Raw genomic sequence first — 20,896 nt, 5'->3', positions numbered from 1 at the left:
ACACCCAGGTGGCAGGACGGATCTTACCTCCCCCCCCCCCCCATCCCTTAACATTTTTCCAGAGGGTAAGCTAGGTGAATGTATCAGCCAGCAGTGTACCTGTTTTCGAAAAAACTAGACACATACTGCAGTCTCAGCTACATCAAATTATAGTACCTTAGTCACAATTGGCTGTAGCATGAGATGTTCCCATGAGAAGAAATATACCCCCGTCACATTTTATTCAGTCATTAATAAATCTGAAGAACAGTTGATGATGCAGTTTTGTCAGATTTATTTTACACAACTGTCAGTCATTGACCAATTCCTAAATACTAGCTGAAGTATATTTTATTGGAAATATGTTACTTAGGAAGATTCAGGTTTGAAGGCACTGGGTGCTATTCAAACAATTTTTACTTAAAGTAGACCTAACACATTCATTACTTTAAATAGATCTACTCTGAATAAACCTTAGTTTATTGACACCCACTATATGTTGTGTTTAGTTATTCTCTGATTATGGGAACAACAATACAATAAAAAAAATAAAAAACAGCAATAATACGTGTTGTTGTTTATTAAATTTCTATACCACCCTTCATCGTAGGATCACAGTGCTGTTTACAATATAAAAATACAGTGCATGATTTTTTTTTACAGCTTTTATCAAAATGCCAAGAAGAGGGTACTTTATGTTAATATTTCACTTTTAAAGGAAACTGTGACTGCATGCTTCTTCATTCAGAGAAACTTCCAGGCAGTATTAGCATACAAGTAGCTAAAGTAACGGAAGCTGTTTTCTGCTTTGATTATATTGTTATCAGATCAAGTTCCTAATCCAAAGTGAAGACAAAAGCAAACAAATCTAGAAAGCTGCTCTCAATAAATGTTTGAAGAAAAAGTGATTTGATACTTTTCACAGGGTAGATTCTTTCTGAACTCCTATGACTTTTCCTAGCATAATCTTTCCTAGGCTATTATGCAAGCATTATATGGTATTAGCTTTCTATTAGATAACAGTCTGTCTGTAGGATAGATGTCTGTTTACACATAGCAATTATCCTTGACTGACCTCGCAAAAAAAACCAGTGGCTTGCTCCAGCTGGAATAGATCTTAAGATTCCTTGAAAGAGAGTGAACACGGGTAGACGCAGTCACATTGAAGGATAGATGAGCTGCCCATAAATTATGTCTGGGAAAATTTCAGTCACAGGTTTTATTCCCCTTTACAGTAAAGTAAATATGTAACCAGAATATTGTGCTGGTTTTCGTTTACAGGGTATTCATTTTAACTTGTGTACTTCTGCCATAAATAAATGTTCTTTATTTGATGTGGAGCAGTATGAAAAACACAACAATCAGAATTGGTATAATTCACAGTTTTAGATGCATGCATACAGTTATCTGAAAAGTAACCATTTTATTTTCTGTTAACCCAATTTTCTCAAGGTAGCAACCACCATCTTACACCGTTGCCCAGGAGTAAGTCTCAGTGGATCTTACTTCTGAGTAAGCAGAACAATCTTATGCACGTCAGTTATGAATACAATTTGAGAAGAGGAATTAACAGTTGCAGCATTGTCATCTGGGCCTAGCTTCTATTGTACAATATTGTCTATTTCAGTTTGTTTAACATAAAAGAAAAATGTCTCTGACCTGACAACCGTTGTCTGTAAAACACTCTTTCTGAGAAAGTGAAACAAGGCTCTTAGGCTCTTATGCCTGTTTAGTGTCCTATTTTTTAATAGACACATCTCACAAATGGGGAACCACCATGGAAAAGGACAATATCAAGTGGGTACTCCCCACTAGTACACCACCAAGGCCTTAGCTGCCACTTGTAGGATCTGAGATGGATTTATTTATTGAGTTTATATCCTGCCCCTCCACCTGGTTGATAATGGATAAGGCACACTTTTAGGCAGTTTGGTCCCAAGCCGCCACCTAACTTCTTCCTCCAGTCCACCTAGTTGTAAAACACCTGTTCTAAGTTCCTAGCATCTTAAGTGAGAATAAAATTCATCATTACCAATCCAAGGCAGTAGGTCAGAAACTTGAGATGTTCATTCTGCTGAGTGAAGCATGTAAAGAAAAGCCTGAGTGCTATACTTAGCCAGGAAGGTGACCTTGGGCCAGTCACTGCCTCTCAGACTAACCTACCTCGCAGGGTTATTGTGGAGACTAAATGAGGAGGAGAAGAACCTGTAGAAAAAGGTGGTATACAAATGCAATTAATATTAACAACAAAACAGACAACAGGAAAGAAACAAACACACCGAAGTAACCAACCAAAAAAATATTATTCTCTACACACCTTTTATATTGATCAGGAACTGAAGGCAGGTGGGATGGACTTTTGCATTAACAATTACTCATACTGGCTGACATACATAAAACATGGACTATGAATTACACCATTCCCATTCTCAGTTGTTGGCATCTGTTTTGTCTTGAGGGACAATGGAGGGTGTCTCTTGGGGGTGAAGTCAAACCGCTGCATTAGCAGCACTGAAGTGACCTCCCTGGGGTGCAAGCCTAGGCAGTGTGTATGGAGGCCCTAGGCTGCCCAGATGACAAGACCCCACTCTCAGCCTCGCTGGTGTGGCCCAAAGGAAAGCAGAGCAATATGTTGGGCACCTGCTTGGCTGCAGGAGTTGCCAGAAGGCAGTGTACAAGGTGCCATCCAACCGCCTTAGGGACTCCACTCCGGATTTCTGTAGGATTTACTCCTTAGCCCTTTCTTCTCCAAAAAATATCCCACAAAGTGGAGGTTTAGGTTCAGAGTTTTCCTTCTCCTCGGTGGGCTACCTTCCCAGGTTGGCGAGCCCCATCTGCCCCTCACTTCCCTCTACGGCACATGCAGAAACCGCCTTCCTGACAGTTGGACCCACTATTAGTTCTCTCCACTCAATTGGCCAGAGCCTGTCTTTGCATGCAGGGGAAGTCCCTAACTCATTGAGGTTTAAAGACTCATCAGCTGCCCTTGCCTGGTTTAGCCAGCCAGTTTACTGTTCTTGGGATGTGACTGCTGTCACATGCTGACATCTTCTAGGAGCCACAGGTGGGAGCTGAGTGCAGGGTGGGGGAACAAAGGTGGACAAAGTACCACCGAAGGAGCACATGTGCCCCCCACCAGAGGTACTACCCTCCCCTCAAACCTGGGCAGATTATGGTAACTGGGTTGCTTTACTTCAGGGGGCTGGGCTAAAGACACATCCCCACTCCTTGTCTAGGCCATATTGCCTGAAGAGGGCTTTTAACAGCTCCAAAAGAGAAATAAGACAAATCTCCATCTAGTCAGTCCTCTGAGGGGAAAAACTGCAGCCCTGGTCACCGTCACCAGCTCAGCTTCTGGATCCCATGGAGAGATGGGGGTGAGTCACAGGAGGGGCAAATTATAGTTCTAGAGAAAGAAAGAAAGAAAGAAAGAAAGAAAGAAAGAAAGAAAGAAAGAAAGAAAGAAAGAAAGAAAGAAAGAAAGAAACACAGTATAATGACAGGAGTTCAGAAATGAAAAACGTTGGCAGCATTAAGATAAATCAAATAAGTGCAAATAAGTTTGGATGGATGTAATAACGGAATACTAAATGGTTTAGTTTATGTAACATATGCAGGGGTTTACGATATGCAAAATGAACCATGGAAAAAGAAGACGGGAAGTCATTGATATTTTAAGGATGTTTGAATGAGTATTCTAAACAGTAAAACAGAAAATGTAATAAAAATTATAAAAAAGGAGTTCAGAAATGAGGAGAGGCAAGTGGGGGTGAGCTCCTTGCTTTTTTGAGGGGGGCAAGTGTGTGTGTGTGTGTGTGTGTGTGTGTGTGTGTGTGTGTGTGTGTGTGTGTCCCGCCCGCCTGTGGCTCCGCCTGTGACTAACGACTATATTACCGGCTCCCCAAAAGCGCATCCTTAGTTCGCCCTGACTAAGGAGACACGTCTTCGCCGCCCTTTCCCGGCATTCGCTGCTCCTCCCTTCGCGTCTCGCTGCCTCTTTTCCTTCCGCTCCATCAGCTCAAGGCGGCCGCGGGCGAACTCTTTAGATTTTTCCGCGCGCGGCGGCGCCATGGCGGACGGCGAGGCGGCGGCGCCTGATCCAGGGCTTTCAGCTCGGGGAGCCGGCATTGCCGGCAGCGCAAAGGGGCTGCTGCAGAAGGGCTTTGACATGTACGTGCGAGATCCGTTCGACGCCGCTCACAACCCTCAGGTGTGTGTGTGAGAGAGTGTCGGTGGTTTTTGCAAGGGGGGTGTAGAAGAAGCCGCTGGTGGGGCAGGAGGTGTGCGGGGGGGGGTGGACTTCTCTGCTAGTGTATTGAGGAAATAGGGCGCAGGGTATAAAACATGGAGCCATGGGTGGGTCAAGTCAAGTGCCTGTGACAAGAGTGTGAGAACAGAGGCTTTTGTGGGTGGGTGGGTTTTTTAAATAGAAAGGTATTGTGGTAGGGCAACCTTCGCCAGCCCAACGCCTGGAAAAAGCGCCCAATTTCCTCGGAAATTGCCTTATATAGAGACAGGCCGCTGAGTCTATCAAGCTCAGTATTGTCAGCACTTACAGGCAGCAGGTCCCTGGAGTTTGGGGTAGGAGTCTCTCCCAGCCCTACCCGCAGATGCTGGGGATTGAACCTGGGACCTTCCGCATGCAAAGCCCATGATCTACTTACTATGGGAAAGGGTGGTGAATGGGGTCGGAGGCATAAGTGGGTGGGGCAACTGATGTAAATTTGAGCTTTAAACAGTAAATAACAACAACAATAGTAATAACAATAATAAACTAATTTCCATGCACACTCATGCAAGCAGCAGGCATTTTTAGAGTTGAAGGAGATATTCTAGCCAGGCAAAAGCAGTCAAGGAGAGTGTGAAGCGTAACTGCCGAGGGGTGTATGACTGGGGAAAGTCTGGAGGACCAGAAAGAGAACCTTGGCTGGACTCATAGAAACCAAATCTTGGAGGCCAAAGTCTCTCCCCCCCCCAATAAAATATTTGAGGGGGGGGAATTGAAGGGCATTGCCATTCAAATGGTGTGTGCGTGCCTTGTGATCAATTACACAGGCCAGGGCTTACCTCTCCCCCCCAAGTATTTTATTCAAGTTGGCATTTGGCACTCCTTTGGTTGGGAATAGTGGGAAGATGAGGTGAAGTAGACTGGAGATGAGAAGTTTTGAGCCTGAGGAGTGAAATGGGATGGAGAAAAAGTGAAGAGATTGGGCTGTGGTGGGGCTGTGGTGAAGAAATGGCTTGGTTTATTTTATTAAACTTCTATCACTTCACACAGCCAAAGCGAGTCCCAAATCTAAGACTAAAAATACTCTAAAAGTGTTAATCCAAAAAGTCAACTAACAATGTGAAATCCCCACCCCCATCCAACACAAGAATGAATACCGAAAGCTGAGCACCAATGGTTGTGCTGTGGAGGAGGGGGGCATGGAAGAAAAGTTAAGGGGAGCAGAAACACTTGGGAATGATGTGTGTGAGGGCTGCAGAAAAAAACAAGGGGATGTGGAGAAAGAGGTGTGGTAATAAAACACTATATGGAAGAAGGTGTGTAAATGAGGCAATCTTAAAGACTGTGCAGATACGAAGCTTCCAAACCTTGGGTCAGAGTTTTGCAACAGCCTTCAGGAGCAAAGGATGCAGTTCTTTGCATACCATGTAGCAGAGGAGATATTTGGGAGGAGAGGGGAGAAATTGTGGCAGCAGAAATTGTACTGCTGCTTTTCAGTCTAGGCTTCATTGGCAAAGTGCCAGCTGGGTCCAAGCAGCAGTAGTTCAATCTGGTTTGCTCCAGCATGGGACAGTTACATTATCCCCTGACCTGAAATCTCCTTACTAGAAATATGTTGTTGTTGGTGCTGCTGCTTCCAACTTCTGCAGTCTGATCAGTAGAACAGCTGAGTGTGAACATAGTTGCTGTCTGTACTCTTATGTAAGAGAGTCTTGTCCTTTCCAGAGACCTCTTTTTTTAAAACAAAGTGGTTGTACAGATATTAAAATGTGGAGTTAATCTATGTCTAGAAGACTTCAGTCCTTAAGAAGCAGAAATGGTGGTTAAGTTGGGAACATAGGAAGGTGCCTTAAAGAGAGTATGAAATTGTTGCTCCTTTGTTTATATAGTGGAAAAAATATATATAATGGTGGCAGTTTATTTTCATACTGTCCTTTAGACACTAGGTTTAGTTTTCTGACCAAGAGGGTTCATGCAAAAAGTAAACTGAAAATGTTTTTTAAAAACCAACCCGTTAGTGGTGGTAGCTATCTAAAATGTTGTTCCTATTTTCAGGGCATTTTGAATTTTGGAACAAGTGAGAACAAGCTTTGCTTTGATTTAATACAGGAAAGGGTAAGTTTGGCTTCCCACATGAATTGCACAAGTTAGTTTTGAAATTGTGATCAGTAGGTAGTACTAATTAATGGTCATGATAATTTATTATGAATAATCAAGCACTGTGTTTAATAACATTATCTATGTAGTGTGCAAGCAAAACAAGCCTAAGCCCTGGACTGGGCCAGCAGGTCAGAGTGGCAAATCGGCCCCTGCATCTTAAACCTTGTTGGCTTACTCCAACCAGGACAGAAAGTGAGGAGGGACTGTGATATCTTTTGCTGTTCTGGCTCCAGGCTAGTGAAGCTGAGGAGCCTAAATCAGGCCCAGCTCTGAGAAATGGATTCGTTTCCATCCAAGATCAGCTAAGACAGCTTAACTTGAAAATTTTTGATAAACTGTGGGAAATATAAATAGCAATGTGTGAATCTAACTACCATTCATATAATTAAAAACTTTAATTGTCTCTTTTTTAAAAAATGACAGCTCGTAAAACCTGACATGGCTTATCTGGAACCTCACTTACTTCAGTATCCAGATACACAAGGCATTAAAAGGTAACAAAAATTGCTTAGCAGTTCAATCTATTTTTTATAACAGCTACCTGTTTTTCTAGTTCCAGTTAAACATTTCAAAAACTAAAATTGACATTGTGCAGGAGATTTAAGCTATTCTGTAGAGGTCCTCTTAAAATAAATGGTTGTGGCTTACAGACGTATTTTCTTCTGGTGCAGTAGTGTTAGTGCCTGGAGACTACTTATAACACTGCATAAATGTCTAGTTGTTGTTTGAACACATTTAATAAAAATAGGTTCAATTGTATGTAAATAAATGTTCTTTTGGGCAATTGTTTGGTATTGCTGCCTTCAATTTACAGTGTTGTTTAATAGTTATAGAATTCAGATTTCTGGACTCAGTCCAAAATCAAGTTTCAGAAATGGGGCAATTTAAAATATGTGATCCTCTACATATGTTTACTTTTAAAATAAGTTCTATTCTTCTAAAGAAATCAGTAGCAAAATTTCAATTAAATTGAATAAAAAGACTAATTCAAAGTTAAAGTTGTGCCAGAACTAACTTTATATATGAATATGTTGATGCAGATTTTCTGACTGTGTTAATTTAAAACTTTAGTTTTAGAGAAGAAATTGCAAAGTTTCTTACGGAATATGCAAAAGCTCCAACAGCACTAGATCCAGATCATGTAAGGAACCACATTGCTTTCCTTTCCTTTAATTTTGTGAAAGTTTGCTGAATCTTTCATAAGATCTGAAATGAGGGTATAGCAAAAGTTACCACTTTTAAATCATTTTGGAAACTCTGCAACACTGAGAATGTATCAGGTTGTTATAGCAGATAGAATTTTATGTTAAAGCCAGTACCTAAAAGAAATTTATCAGAGGGAGCTCTCATAACTTTGCTTAAGATACCCATTTGTCTTCAAGTAATGACACTCAACTTTGATGCATTCAGATACAAAGGCAAATAGTTTGAAAATATTGGGCAATATATAATATCCAGCTAATGAACCAAATTCTTACTTCCCCTACCACTTACATTTGAGTACCTATCTGTCAATCGCCTGACATCACACTGTCCTCAGATGATGATCATCAGGACTTCAAAACACCACACTTAAGAGGCTCATTGCACAGCTTCAGCAAGAAGCTAGAATAAGGACATTGTTCCTGTAGCTTTCCCAAGAGCCTGCTAAGCCCCACCCTAGGCACTGCTGTTGATCTCTCAGCTATTGAACTCTCAGTAGTGTTGGGTCTACTCATGAGGAAGCAGCTCCTCACAAGTAATCATTCTCAAGGAGGTATTGGCTTTCGGGTGGACTGCTTGGTCCTGCCCTTTCATCTGTCAGTGCACTCTGGGGGTTGGAGGTGACTCAGCTTCTGCCTCTCAACTCAGGCCCTCTATATATAGGAGATGGCAGCTGCTGGGATGTTGCATTGCCTGATGGTCCTGCTTCAGCCTTGGTGCTGTCTGACCCCACAAGAATGTCTGTGCAATTCCCTCCAGGGAGTACCAGGCCCTCCTCTGGTGAGGATTCCTCTAGCACGGTCATGAAATGTCAGCTGATTGGCAGTGAAAGCCAGCCTCCCTTGCCAATGCCAGGAGTGCATTTTAAGGGTCCCATTTTTTGATTGGCTGCTGCACAGCTGATATCACATGGTATCAGGTGTGGAGCAGGTGAGTATGATTTGGGGGAAATGGCCTTATGGGCCAAATTAGGACCCATGCCAGGCCTAATAAAGCCAACTGGCTAGAAGTTCCCCACCCTTGAACTAAGTCATACTCAGAATAGATCCACTGAAATCAATTGACTTATATACACTTTGCACTTCTAAAATGTGGCAGATTGCTAAACTTAGTGCTTGGATTATCTCTATAAAACGAGGAGGTCAAACATGGCACTCTTCTCAGACAATGACTCTGCAAACAACATATTCTACTCACTCCAGTGGCATCTTAGATGGTCATTGCCAGGGACATACACCTAGCTAGGCAACCACTTGGAAATCAGAGCTACTAAATGGTACATAATTAATGGATATGCTGATGGTCTGTATTTATATCATATGTTATAGACCATTGAACCCATAATTTCAATTACATTATAGCTCAACAAAACCTTTCAATGACTGATTGGATACCAGCCAATAGAATTCACATATACAAGAGAAATTAAGGGTTGGTTGTTTTGAAGTTACAGTGGTTCATTTTTTAATTTGGTTTGAGTTGTTGATACTTGGATATGATATCCTTGCCCTAGACTTGTCTTTAATTTCTTAAAATAAATTTAGCTGCTTTTGTAGTTTTATTAATTGTATCTTGCTATTTTGTCTTCTGTTTCTAGTTTATAGTTTTGAATGGCTGCTGTGCCGTCTTTGCTACGCTGTCAACTGTGTTATGTGATCCTGGAGGTAAAGGAGCATGAATATGTATCACATATTGTATGTATATATATCACATATTGTAGCAGTTATTTAATGGTAATTAGTGCCTGAACATCTTAAAGAAGGTATAAAATATTGTTTACTCTGCTGATAATGGCTAAACCAGGCTTCCTCAACCTCGGCCCTCCAGATGTTTTTGGCCTACAACTTCCATGATCCCTAGCTAGCAGAACCAGTGGTCAGGGATGATGGGAATTGTAGTCTCAAAACATCTGGAGGGCTGAGGTTGAGGAAGCCTGGGCTAAATCATGTAGAAAATGAACTGCTTCATTGCTTTATTTTATGTGCCCTTTGAGTAAGCTAAAAATAGTTTAAATTATGTGAAGTACATGCTAGGAGAATGAAACTGTTGGTCTGCACACCCCCCCTTTCTAAGTAGCTATATATATTATAGTAGAGTCTTAACAATTTGTTAATGACAATAAAATTATATGTGGAATGGGATAAAACCTCTACTATGAAATTTGTGACACTTTTTTTAGTATGCTAGTAAGGGTATTCATTTAGGAATAGCACAGACCTGCAAGTGGTTCACACAATGTTTTTTTCCCCTATTCTGGCAGCACAATGATTATGTACAAAGATTTTGAAAGTAGTAGTCTAAAGATGTGTGTAAAATGAAGGCAAAATAATTCATCACTGTTTTTTAACAAACTAGTAAAATACTTTGTTTAAAAAGAAAGTAAACCTCCATTATTTATTCTTTTTATAGATGGGTATCTGATTCCTACCCCATATTATGGTGGAATAAACTCCAAAATGTGGCTGTATGGTGGAATGCAACCTATCCATGTGCCCTTGTTCAGTGAGGTAAATATTTACTAAATATTCCTTTTCTTATAAATACTGATATGTTGTCTGTGAATGAACACAATTATATAAAGCCCAAGCAACAAAACAACTACTGACTATGGAAACCAAACTGTAGACATGTCCCTTCTTGTATGACTGTGCTATATGTTTTGGCAAATAAGTTTACTGTGGATGTTGTCTCATACAGAAGTCTGTATATAGCAGAGGTGGCAACAAACTGTCCTACAGAAGTCTTGACTGTTTTCCTCAGTCTTTTTAGAGTGTGTGTGTATCTCTTCATTAATCATCATTTTCAGAGAGTAACAGTTTCCTGGGATGACATAATGTCACCACTGCCCTTGATCCAAGCATCCTCAAATAATCGTAGAGTTTATTGAACTCCCTTTTACCTCCACCAGAACAAGTTGAAAAGGGAGTATCTGCATTGAGTTCATCACAACAAACAAGAAGAAAGCTCCATCAGTGTTTAAGCCACATCCACCATAACTTGCTTGTGCATTTTGCTGTTCCCCCCCTCAAATTAAATTATTATTAATAATAATAATAAATTTATTATTTATACCCCACCCATCTGACTGGGTTTCCCCAGCCACTCTGGGCAGCTTCCAACAGAATATTAAAATACAATAGTTTATTAAACATTAAAAGCTTCCCTAAACACGGCTACCTTCAGATGTCTTCTAAAAGTCTGGTAGTTGTTTTTCTCTTTGACATCTGGTGGGAGGGCATTCCACGGGACGGGTGCCACTACTGAGAAGGCCCTCTGCCTGGTTCCCTGTAACTTCACTTCTCACAGTGAGGGAACAGCCAGAAGGCCCTCGGCACTGGACCTCAGTGTCCGGGCAGAACGATGGGAGTGGAGACGCTCCTTCAGGTATCCTGGACTGAGGCCGTTTAGGGCTTTAAAGGTCAGCACCAACATTTTGTGAAAATAAATAGGTATTCTGAGCAGATTGCATTGTTTTACTGAATTTCTGTCTTCAAACACCTTTTGAAATGTTTATGCAGGTGACTAATGAAGAAAGTCGACCATTTCAGTTAACCATTGAAAAATTAGAAACTGCACATCAGAGAGCCATAGAACAGGTAGGAACATTTTGTACCGAACTCCCAACTATTGTGCTTTCAGTTCAATACTTCCTCATCAACTTTCCAGTGAAATATATCTTATTAGAAATGTAAATTGATAAATCTCCTTTTTCTTTTCCTGTGCACAAATTGGCCAAAAGCAGGTTGTCATGTCATTCTAATGCATCATTTTCAAGAATGAAACTAGAATCCTAAATTATATATTTCCTGTTCTTATGTGAGCCCATTAAAGTAATAAAGTAATAAATGGAGCAAATATGAATTGCTTATAAGTATTAAACTTAATACTTATCTTTTACAAACTGCTTTAGTTACTTCCCTTGATTTCCAAAGTAGTTCATCTTTTCTGTTGTTTCTTGGTTTTTTCTTAAGTAACTTGAAGCTACTAGGTGACAGAATCTTTTCACAGGAGAAAATGTACTGAAAATAGTGAATGGGATTCAACTGTCATGCTTGGAGTAGACCCATCAAAATCGACAAGACTTAAGTTAGTCATGACTAATGTAAGTACTACTAATTTCAGTAGGTCTGCTCTAAGCATGACAGTCTAGACCTAACCCTGTATGTTTTAGTTACACTGAAATTACAGAATTTACATAATAATTTGGTCATAAGAAATTTTATTTCCTTCCTGAATATATTTTAAACATGTTTTGGTAACATTAGTTTAAAAAGAATCCTAGTTTTACAGTCTTTCTATACACTGGTGTTATATATACATTTATTCAAGAAAACAATCATTTAATATATTACATCAAATCTATAGTTTTGTAAATTAAGTCATTTGAATTATAGCGGATGAAATTTAAAATCATAACTAAATAACAAAATGCCATGCTGTGATGAAAATGAAATGTGATGCCATGAAAATGTGATACTGGGATATGTTTTAGGGTTATAAAGGAATATGTATGCTCATATTCAGTCAAGAAACTTCAATACTTGGCACTTTATGAAAGGATGGCAATTTTGCAGACTCGCTACTCCTTTGTTTGACGTCATGATGGCGTCCCCGACTATCAGTTTTTCTTTTTCCAGGGCATCAGAGTCAGAGCTTTAATCCTGATCAACCCTCACAATCCATTAGGGGACATTTACCCAGCACAGTTACTGAAAGAATGTCTAGACTTTGCACACAGGTTTGAGTCCTAGCGCTATTTGTTTGGGCTTTTAATTTTCTATGATGCAGTATGTTAGTTTTAAAAGTTATTTTGGTAATTTCCTTAGTTCATTTGCCATATGGCCGTAAGAAGGTTTGTTCAGAAAATCCATTTATGGTAATAGTCATCTATGGTTATTAGTAGCGTTGAAAAACATTAGAATTCTTAAATTGGCAAACTTAGTTTCTGAATGTATAACTATGGTGGAGATGGCTTTATGTGCTACTAAAAAAATTTTTCCTGTATGCGTAAAGCCTGACTATATTGATTCTTTAAAACATATGTCATAAATATGAGAACTGGTAATTACCAAAATAAGTAGCGGTAAGAGTGTTTAATATGGATACATACGTTGATTTGAAAAGTAAGTTTGAACCAATTTATGAAATGAAGCATCCTTGTAATCTGTAACTTGTCCATCCAGTCTGTAGAATTCTATATGGAACGTGAATTAATAAATTATTTTTTATCTTTTTCAAAGAAGGATCCCTAATGTTTCCTTTAAATTTCAATACATTTTCTCATATTTCCCGTAATGTCTATTTTTTATCCTTGGCCACATTCTTGCAATGCTTACTCTGAAATCCTATGTACACTTACTTGGACATAAGTCTCACTATGTTCAGTGACCCTTCCTCCTCCTTAGTTTATCCGCGAAAGGACGCCATCCTCCTTGCATGTTCCATTTTCTAGCATACCTGCCCTTCCCACCAATCTACATGAAATGGATTAATTTTTTAAAATGTGGCTTATTTCTAATGAAGGTAACAACTAGCTCAGTCAGTAGAACATTAGACTCTTCATCTTAGGGTCGTGGGCTTGAGCCCCATGTTGGGCAAAAGATTCCTGCATAGCAGTGAGTTGGGCCACATGACCCTTGTGGTCCTTTCCAACTCTATGACTCTAATTAAAGTGGTTATTAGATATTTAGTAAGCCTCAAAACATGGCACAATTCTTTTCACTTCAGCATGAAACTGCATGAGACTTGGGGATGCAGTCTGCGTCTGAAGGTGAAAACTAAGAATCTGATGTTTTTAATTTTTTACAACAAAATAAATAAACTTTAATTGGTTACTTATACTTTTGTGATATTTAAGCATCTTTCTGTCAGTCACATACTTCTGAATGCCTGCTAATATTGGGAATAAGAATTCAGTTTGATGTGTTTTCTGGCTTGTGCATGCAAATATAATAAGCTGTGTGGTGTGTGTTTTCTGGCCTTTATATCTTAATTGTGCAATATATTGCAGATGGATACTTGGTTCTTAACTTCTCGCTTTTATATATCACTGTTCAGTTTTTAAAAACATTTTGCTTTATATTAAGTAGCAGTATTTTGGGTGCCTCCTCCGCAAGAGGGTTGGAGGGGGGCAACACTGAAACACGTTTCTGCAGTGGCTCCCTGTTTTTGGAATGCTCCCCCCAAGGAGGCTCGCCTGGGACCTTCATTACATATCTTCGGGTGCCAGGCAAAAATGTTTCTCTTCAGCCAGGCATTTGGCTGATTAACATTCTATGGCCTTTTAAATGTGTCTATGGGATGAGAGTTATTGGTTGCTTTTGTTTTTGTTTTATTATGTATTTTATGTTTTCATTTTGTATTTGTATTTTGTGAACTTCCCTTTAATCTTCAGATGAAGGGCAGTAAACATATTTAATTAATAATAATAACGGGATTGAATATAGAATATGCAGCTTTCTAAGGAATTTGCTAAGCATCAATTGCAGTAATGAATGCATATATATATATATATATATATATATATAAGCTTTAATGACTTATGTGTGTGTCTTTCTTTACATAGACATAAATTACATGTAATAATGGATGAAATTTATATGCTGTCTGTTTATGGTGATACCACATTCACAAGCATTCTTAGCTTGGAGAGGTGAGTGTACCTTCTTGTTGCTTTTTTAGAAAAAAATAATGTCAGCTTTTTAGTTGAGTAACATAGCCAATCTCTTCTGTTTGTTTATATATGCACACATAGTCTACCAGTTACTGTATGCATAAATTATTCTTTCAAAGTAATTATTGCTGATGTGGTAGCATATGTATGATTTTCAAGGGTTGGTTGACTTTTTTTGTCTTGCCATTCTCCGACAAAATCCTACATGTCAATTGATTTAGGACTAAGCAGACCATTGCTCATATGTGAATTTAATCCTAACTACTATTGTAGCTATTCTGCTTCCTCTGCATGCCAGGGGGCTCCTCATACAGGTCTGTTGTAACTCTCCCCAGTGTGCATGCATGCTGTAACATGTTAGGTCACTTAGTGCAAACCAAAATTCTTCCATGTCTCACTTGGAAGTATCTAGTGTCAAGTTCCTTTCTGGACTATTACATATGTTGCGTGCTTTGAGGAGAGTGGGGTGGAGCTGAGTAGCAACTGGTCATTGGTGAAGTAAGGGAGAGCCTGCTTTGCAAGTAATGTGCCCGGCGCAGCAGGGTTGTAGCCAGCACAAGGGTAGCAGGAAAGTATAAAATTATGGCGAAATACATCTGCACCCTGTTGTCCACATGCTGAAGGAGCGGGACTATTGACTGTATTCCTTCATGTGGCAAGTAAATTATACCTTCTTTAGCGTGTGTGTGTGTGTGTGTGTGTGTGTGTGTGTGTGTGGAGACTGCCATCCAGTGCCCTCCATCTTGGGCTTCTTTGGAGGAAGGTTGGGGTGAAAACATAAATAATAAATAGAACATAATTAGAACTTCCTTGATCCAGATTTCTGTATGTACTTCGATGCACATGCACACAGGGATTTGCATTCATTTCTGTGGAGAGTACAGAACATGAGCTGTCTGTGCTGTGGATTTCTCCAATATTTTGCTGGGTCAGGGTAAATTGCCGTTGTCTTTACGACTGAAAAGTGTTGATTCCCCACCCCAAATAAATGTAAGACATTAATTATCTTGAAATCATTCTCTTTAGTTTACCAGATCCAGACCGGACACACTTTATGTGGGGATTTAGTAAGGTAGGTTAGGAATATTTGTTATCAATATTTCTTCAAAATGTACTTGAATTCTTGAAACTGTCAAATTCTTCCATCTACCCAATGCATTGTTCCAAATAAATCTTGTACGTGAGAACTTAAAACCTACAGTGTAATCATGGATTGTAATGTTTGCCTCTTCCACAGTTGCACAGCAGGTCTAGCCATTAGTGGAAGATGGTATTCTGGTATAAACTCAGTATCATTTGCAACTATCCCAAGAACTATCAGGCAACTGGGTGGCTCACCAGAAGCTGGCCAGTAGACTATGAGCTACTTTCTGCTCTTCCATAGTTTAGGATATGACTTGCAGTGCAGTGCAAACCTTATGGATGTTTATTTTGATGTAAATTCTACTCCAAAATAAATAGATTGCAGCCTTAGGGTGACTTCTGATTGCTTAGGCTGCAGAATATCCATTTATAATCTCTCACCATGTGGGAGCTGCAACTACATGTTGATTTGGTTAACTCTAGCAACCAGTGATAGGTCCCTTGCTTGCTACAAAAATAGGGGGATAGAGAGGGCCAAGTAAGGTTGGCTGTAAACAGCCAGGACCCTGTGTGTGGATGCAAGTGCCACATATTGTTTATAATTTCACTTGTTCTACCACACTGGAAATCTAAAACTAGACTTCAGGGATCATCATGGGGGTTTCAGCCAAAAAATCTAACCTAATGAAACACTTTATGCAAATCAAATCAATTATTCTGCTTTTGTTTCTTAATACGTAAATAACTTTAAAACATTTTGTATAGAATGTTAAGTGCTTTGAAACTTGAGAAATTATATTTTATTACAAGAATCAGAAATTATTTAGTCTTCATTGGATAATGCTAATTTGGATAGAAATGTGCTTTGTGTACGAATTAACATTTTAGAGAGACTTTTTTAATTACAAACTTTCCCCCCTTCCCTTTCAAGGATTTTGGCATGTGTGGCATCAGAGTTGGAGTATTATACACCAGAAATCATGAGGTCAGGAAAGCAGTTAATCAGCTGGCTGTTTTCCATGGTTGTCCTGGACCAGTGCAATATGTTCTCAGCCAGTTCCTTCGTGACAGAGGTTAGCAAACTTGAAAGTGCACAAACACACATGGCCCTGATTCCAAGTAATGAACACCAGTCCTCACACTATATAGTTATTGCAGACGAGGAAAATCCAGCTCTGTTTTTTCACTGTGCCTGGCCAGACCATGATCTAGCCAGCTTTATTCCACAGTTTCAAATTATGAACTACATTCATTTTTATTTATTAGATATATTGTTGAAGTTGGTGTAAAGTGGCTGAATTGGTGTTTGGTCCATCTGAGCAACCAGGGAACAAGTTCTGTACAGGACCTGTCTCATCTTGCTTTGCCTTGTCTATGCTTACCTTGCCATCATTAACTATTAGGACTGATGCCAGCAAAACAGAATTTCCAGATTAGTTAACTCGTTTAGCTGGTGATGTGAAACGCCTCTCTCCTTGAAAACCACTGCCAGTTACAGTAGACAATGCTGGGTTGGATGAACAAATAGCCTGACCTGGAATAAGAATTTTCTTAACTTCATAATACTGCAAACAAAAACCCTCTCAATCACATAAGCTACTTTTTACACTTTACATTTGCCATGCAGGATCCCTTTAACAGAGTGCCTGCTGTTCCCAAAGTTCCCCACCCCTTAATTTGTCAAAGTACTACAAAAACTGAATAATACAAAGGGGGGGGGGGGACAGTGTGGTCTGATTTGTGCTCTTATTTTGGCAGAATGGCTGGATAATGTGTTTTTCCCAACCAATAAAAGAAGACTTAAGGAAGCACAGAACATTCTTGTGGATGGTCTTGCAGAGATGGGAATACCTGTTTTAAAAAGCTCAGGAGGATTATATGTGTGGGCTGACTTCAGAAAAGTACGTGGAGGACCTGGAGGGCTCAGGGAGGCTGGATTAAAGGACATAAATACAGTTGGCTGTATTGTGGCTGGTCTTGCGAGCTCCTTCCTTCCTGTCGGGCTTTGTATTCAAAATAGGACCTGCCCCTCCCAGCGAGACATTGAGAGGTCATAGGCTTATGAGCAAACCCAGTCGGAAGAATGTATCATCACAATGCTATCCGGCACTTCTGGTCTGCGACTGGACCAGTCCCCTGCCCCTTGTACGTGCACAATCTCAGAGTGCACCAGGTTTTCATAATTGATAAGATAAGGGCTTGGAGCTCCCCACCCTGCACCATTAAAAGAGGCTTTTGAAAAAAGTACTCTTCATTAATTTTGGACATAGTTAAGGTCCTAAACCATCAGAGGAAGGAGGGAATGGAGGCTGGTGCTGCCCGCAGTACACCTGACCATCATTTAAAGTGCCCCAGCATGTTGTGGCACACTGGTTGAAAACCACGGAATTAAATCATAACATGCCAAACAATAAATAAATGGTGCAGCATCTGGTCTTAAATAATATTTTGAGTAATTGGCTAAGCAAGAAAAATAATAGAGCGCCAAGGCTTCAATTGAACTCAAAAGATGCTTTGATAAACCTGATCTTTTGGTTCTTTTGAGGGTGGGGAGGTAAAGTGCTTTGTTTGCTAATGTGGCATTTAGTTAACGTGTATTTCTGTTTTCTCTTAGTTCTTAAAGTCGCAGACATTTGAAGCTGAAATGGATTTATGGTGGAAAATTCTTGGTGAAAAGCTGCTCATTAGTCCTGGGAAAGCCTTTTGCTGTTATGAACCTGGATGGTTTAGGCTGGTCTTCTCAGATTCTATAGACAGAATCTACCTGTGTAAGTTTCAATTCTATAAAAGGGTTATCTGATCTCTTTCTTCTTTCTCATCCTTCACTCAGCTATATGCATTGTCATAGACTTTCAAGCCATCAAGGAATATATACAGCCTTACAATATGTTCTGTACTACATACAGGCAGACATTTAGGAAATATCTTATGTCTTTAAAATGTTTATGTTGCTTCCTTTTTGTAGGTATTCAGAGACTTCAGCAAATGCTACGTGATAAAATAGATGAACCTATAGCTTCATCTCATGAAGAAAATGAGCATATTGAATTAGATGATGAAACTTCAACCAATTACATAAATACATCAGTGGATGATGTCTCAGAAGGATATTCACACTTGAAGAAAATAGCTGTCTTCTAAGAACCTGAATGCTAAAACAAAGCATGGCATATTTATATTTACTGTAACTCTGACTCCCCTTTGTTTAGTATGGCAGGCAGGCATTAATATTTTGTTGTAACCTATGGTTACTAATTTGACTATGGAGATTCTACTTATTTGCAACCTGGCAGACTTTCTGTCCTATGTTCTCCTCATTGGAATACTTAGTTCTGTTCCTCAGAACACTATGGGCCAAATTAGATGCAACAGTGACTTCTACCCAGCTGTTTTTTCCCTAGAGGAATTTCAAGGCTAAAGGTAACACCTGTTAGGACAAAAATAGGTGGGAAAGGTGCAAGGGAAGCATCTTTGGAGGAGGGGGAGGTTCAGCACCTCCCATTTGTCCCCAGGATACTGTAATATTGACCATGCTTAAACTATATGCACAGAGTTTAAACTAGGCCACTCTCCTCCTCCTCCTCTCCCCCTTTATAGAATTCAAAATAGGTCACGCCACCATCTTATTTTCAAGTATTTGAATTTCATTCATATTCAGGTCAAGCATGTGACTGATGCTTTGAACATGGACATTCTGCAGAATAGAGCTGAATCTTGCACATTATCTTGCATATATCTCTTGGTTCATACAGGGCAATGGATAGCTCAGTTGGTTAGAGTGTGGCACTGATAACACCAAGGTTGTATGTTCAATCACTGTATGGAATGGTTGCATATTCCTGCATTGCAGGGAGCTGGACTTAGATGATCTTCAGGATCCCAACTCTACAATTCTCTGATTCTAAACATTGGTCCACTGAGACAAAAGCTATATACTTTGTATGTAAATACATTAGAAAATGTTGACTCAGTTGATAATTGGCTGTTGATAACTCGTTGCCAACTTGCAGACTGTTTTTATAATGCACATGAAGTAATCTAAAACAAAGAAGCTTGGGTTTTCTATATGGGTGTTATCACTGTTACTGCTTTCTAAGAAAGTGTCTAAATCTTGTTTTCATTCTGTTGCTGAAAAGGGTTTATTTGTACATTTTGCTGTTGCATATCATTCTTGCAAAATCATTGCACTCTCTGATCAGTTTTGCACTCTTAACATAAATATTTTTTAAAAACATATGCTTGGTTGTGCTGACTGGGAAAGGAGCGAGGATATTTGTGTAATTTAAGATCCAATACAGTTTACACACGTTGTCACCGATGAGGTGGGCTGCTTTCACAGCTACTAGCTTTTAAATCATTGTGATTATATTAAAAAAAACCCTGGATTTTTTATTGCTGCAGTAAGAACTAGGATTTTGGTTAGTACCTGAAGCCACAACTGCTGTTGCCCAATGTTTGTTCTACTTCAGCTGTGCAAGGACAAGAGCAGAATTTACTTTGGCTCTAGTGCAGTATAGCAATAAGCATACCTTGCCTATTTTTTCTGTAGGTGTTACGCCTTGGATAGAGGAAAGGTAGATCCCAACTTCAGTTGGGAAATGAGCCTGAAATTTTAAGGAAGTGCTGTATAGATGCCTAGAGCTTGCGCTGGATCTAACAGCAAATCCAGGCTGCAAACTTGCCTAGAACAGGTAAAACCACATCCATTTTCCAGATGGATCAGTTATCAACCAAATTCCTATTTTGTTTGGATTGTGGTTCAGTTTATTGTTATTTATCAATCATCTTCCACATTCTAAAGTAATGTAATATGGACTTTAGAAATGACATTTTCCACCATTTTATCTGTTATTGAAAGGGAAAGTAGAGCTAGGTGTCATCAGTATATTGCATGCAGTAGCTTCCTTGGGGTAGGTGTTGAAAGGCCCCCCAAAGATAGAACTGCTAAACATGAAAGTGCAAGTAACAGTGGTACCTCGGGTTACATACACTTCAGGTTACAGACTCCACTAACCCAGAAATAGTGCTTCAGGTTAAGAACTTTGCTTCAGGATGAGAACAGAAATCATGCTCCGGCGGCGCAGCAGCATCGGGAGGCCCCATTAGCTAAAGTGGTGCTTCAGGTTAAGAACAGTTTCAGGTTAAGTACAGACCTCCGGAACAAATTCAGTACTTAACCAGAGATACCACTGTATTATGGGGCAGTAGTCCCCCGCTCCCAAACTATGTTCTGAAATGGCCTGCTCAGCTACATAGGAATGGACTCACTTGAAGCATGGTGCCACCAGTTCCTACACTTAACTAGTGGGTGTAAAAATGATACCATGGTTGATGGTATTACTGAGAAGCCAAGGAGAATTGTGTGGATCACTATATTGTTGTGCTAGCATAGGTCATCCTAGTAGTTTTGGGGTCAAATGGAAGTCTGAAGCTAGACTGAAACAGATCCATGATAATTGTTCAAGAGAATATACATAGCCTAGCAAACATACGCTTAAGCATCTTTCGCAGCAAAAGGATAACGGCAACTAGTGGTGGTTAGAATACCCTCCCTCCAATGAAGATTTATT

General features: G+C 39.7%; 1 protein-coding gene across 2 annotated transcripts; it reads left to right on the top strand.

Annotated features, from left to right (window-relative positions):
* The first annotated feature begins 2,329 nt into the window (after positions 1-2,329).
* LOC309353120 (1-aminocyclopropane-1-carboxylate synthase-like protein 1) lies at positions 2,330-19,562 on the top strand. 2 transcript variants are annotated; one of them, XM_081882222.1, is made up of 15 exons: positions 2,330-3,356; positions 3,997-4,189; positions 6,263-6,322; positions 6,791-6,861; positions 7,439-7,508; positions 9,168-9,234; positions 9,980-10,077; positions 11,089-11,166; positions 12,208-12,308; positions 14,136-14,222; positions 15,270-15,315; positions 16,258-16,399; positions 17,085-17,227; positions 17,941-18,094; positions 18,292-19,562. In XM_081882222.1, the coding sequence occupies exons 1-15, from the start codon at positions 3,343-3,345 to the stop codon at positions 18,465-18,467; spliced, it is 1,500 nt and encodes a 499-aa protein (XP_081738348.1). In that variant the 5' UTR covers positions 2,330-3,342; the 3' UTR covers positions 18,468-19,562. The 2 variants fall into 2 exon arrangements, with proteins under 2 accessions (XP_081738348.1, XP_081738349.1); XM_081882223.1 differs by lacking the exon at positions 3,997-4,189 and having other exon boundaries at positions 2,335-3,356.
* Positions 19,563-20,896: the final 1,334 nt, after the last annotated feature.

The sequence above is a fragment of the Podarcis erhardii genome (assembly GCF_964252035.2).
Source record: "Podarcis erhardii genome assembly, chromosome: 12".
NCBI classification, from domain to species: Eukaryota; Metazoa; Chordata; class Lepidosauria; order Squamata; family Lacertidae; genus Podarcis; species Podarcis erhardii.
Note: the sequence above shows the minus strand (reverse complement) of the source record. Positions and strands in the feature narration are given on the sequence as shown.

Bases quoted from the DNA above. Each gene is read 5' to 3' on its own strand.
- LOC309353120 (XM_081882222.1), top strand. The intron at 10,078-11,088 runs GTAAATATTTAC...ATGTTTATGCAG, and splicing joins ATGTGCCCTTGTTCAGTGAG to GTGACTAATGAAGAAAGTCG. The intron at 18,095-18,291 runs GTAAGTTTCAAT...TCCTTTTTGTAG, and splicing joins TATAGACAGAATCTACCTGT to GTATTCAGAGACTTCAGCAA.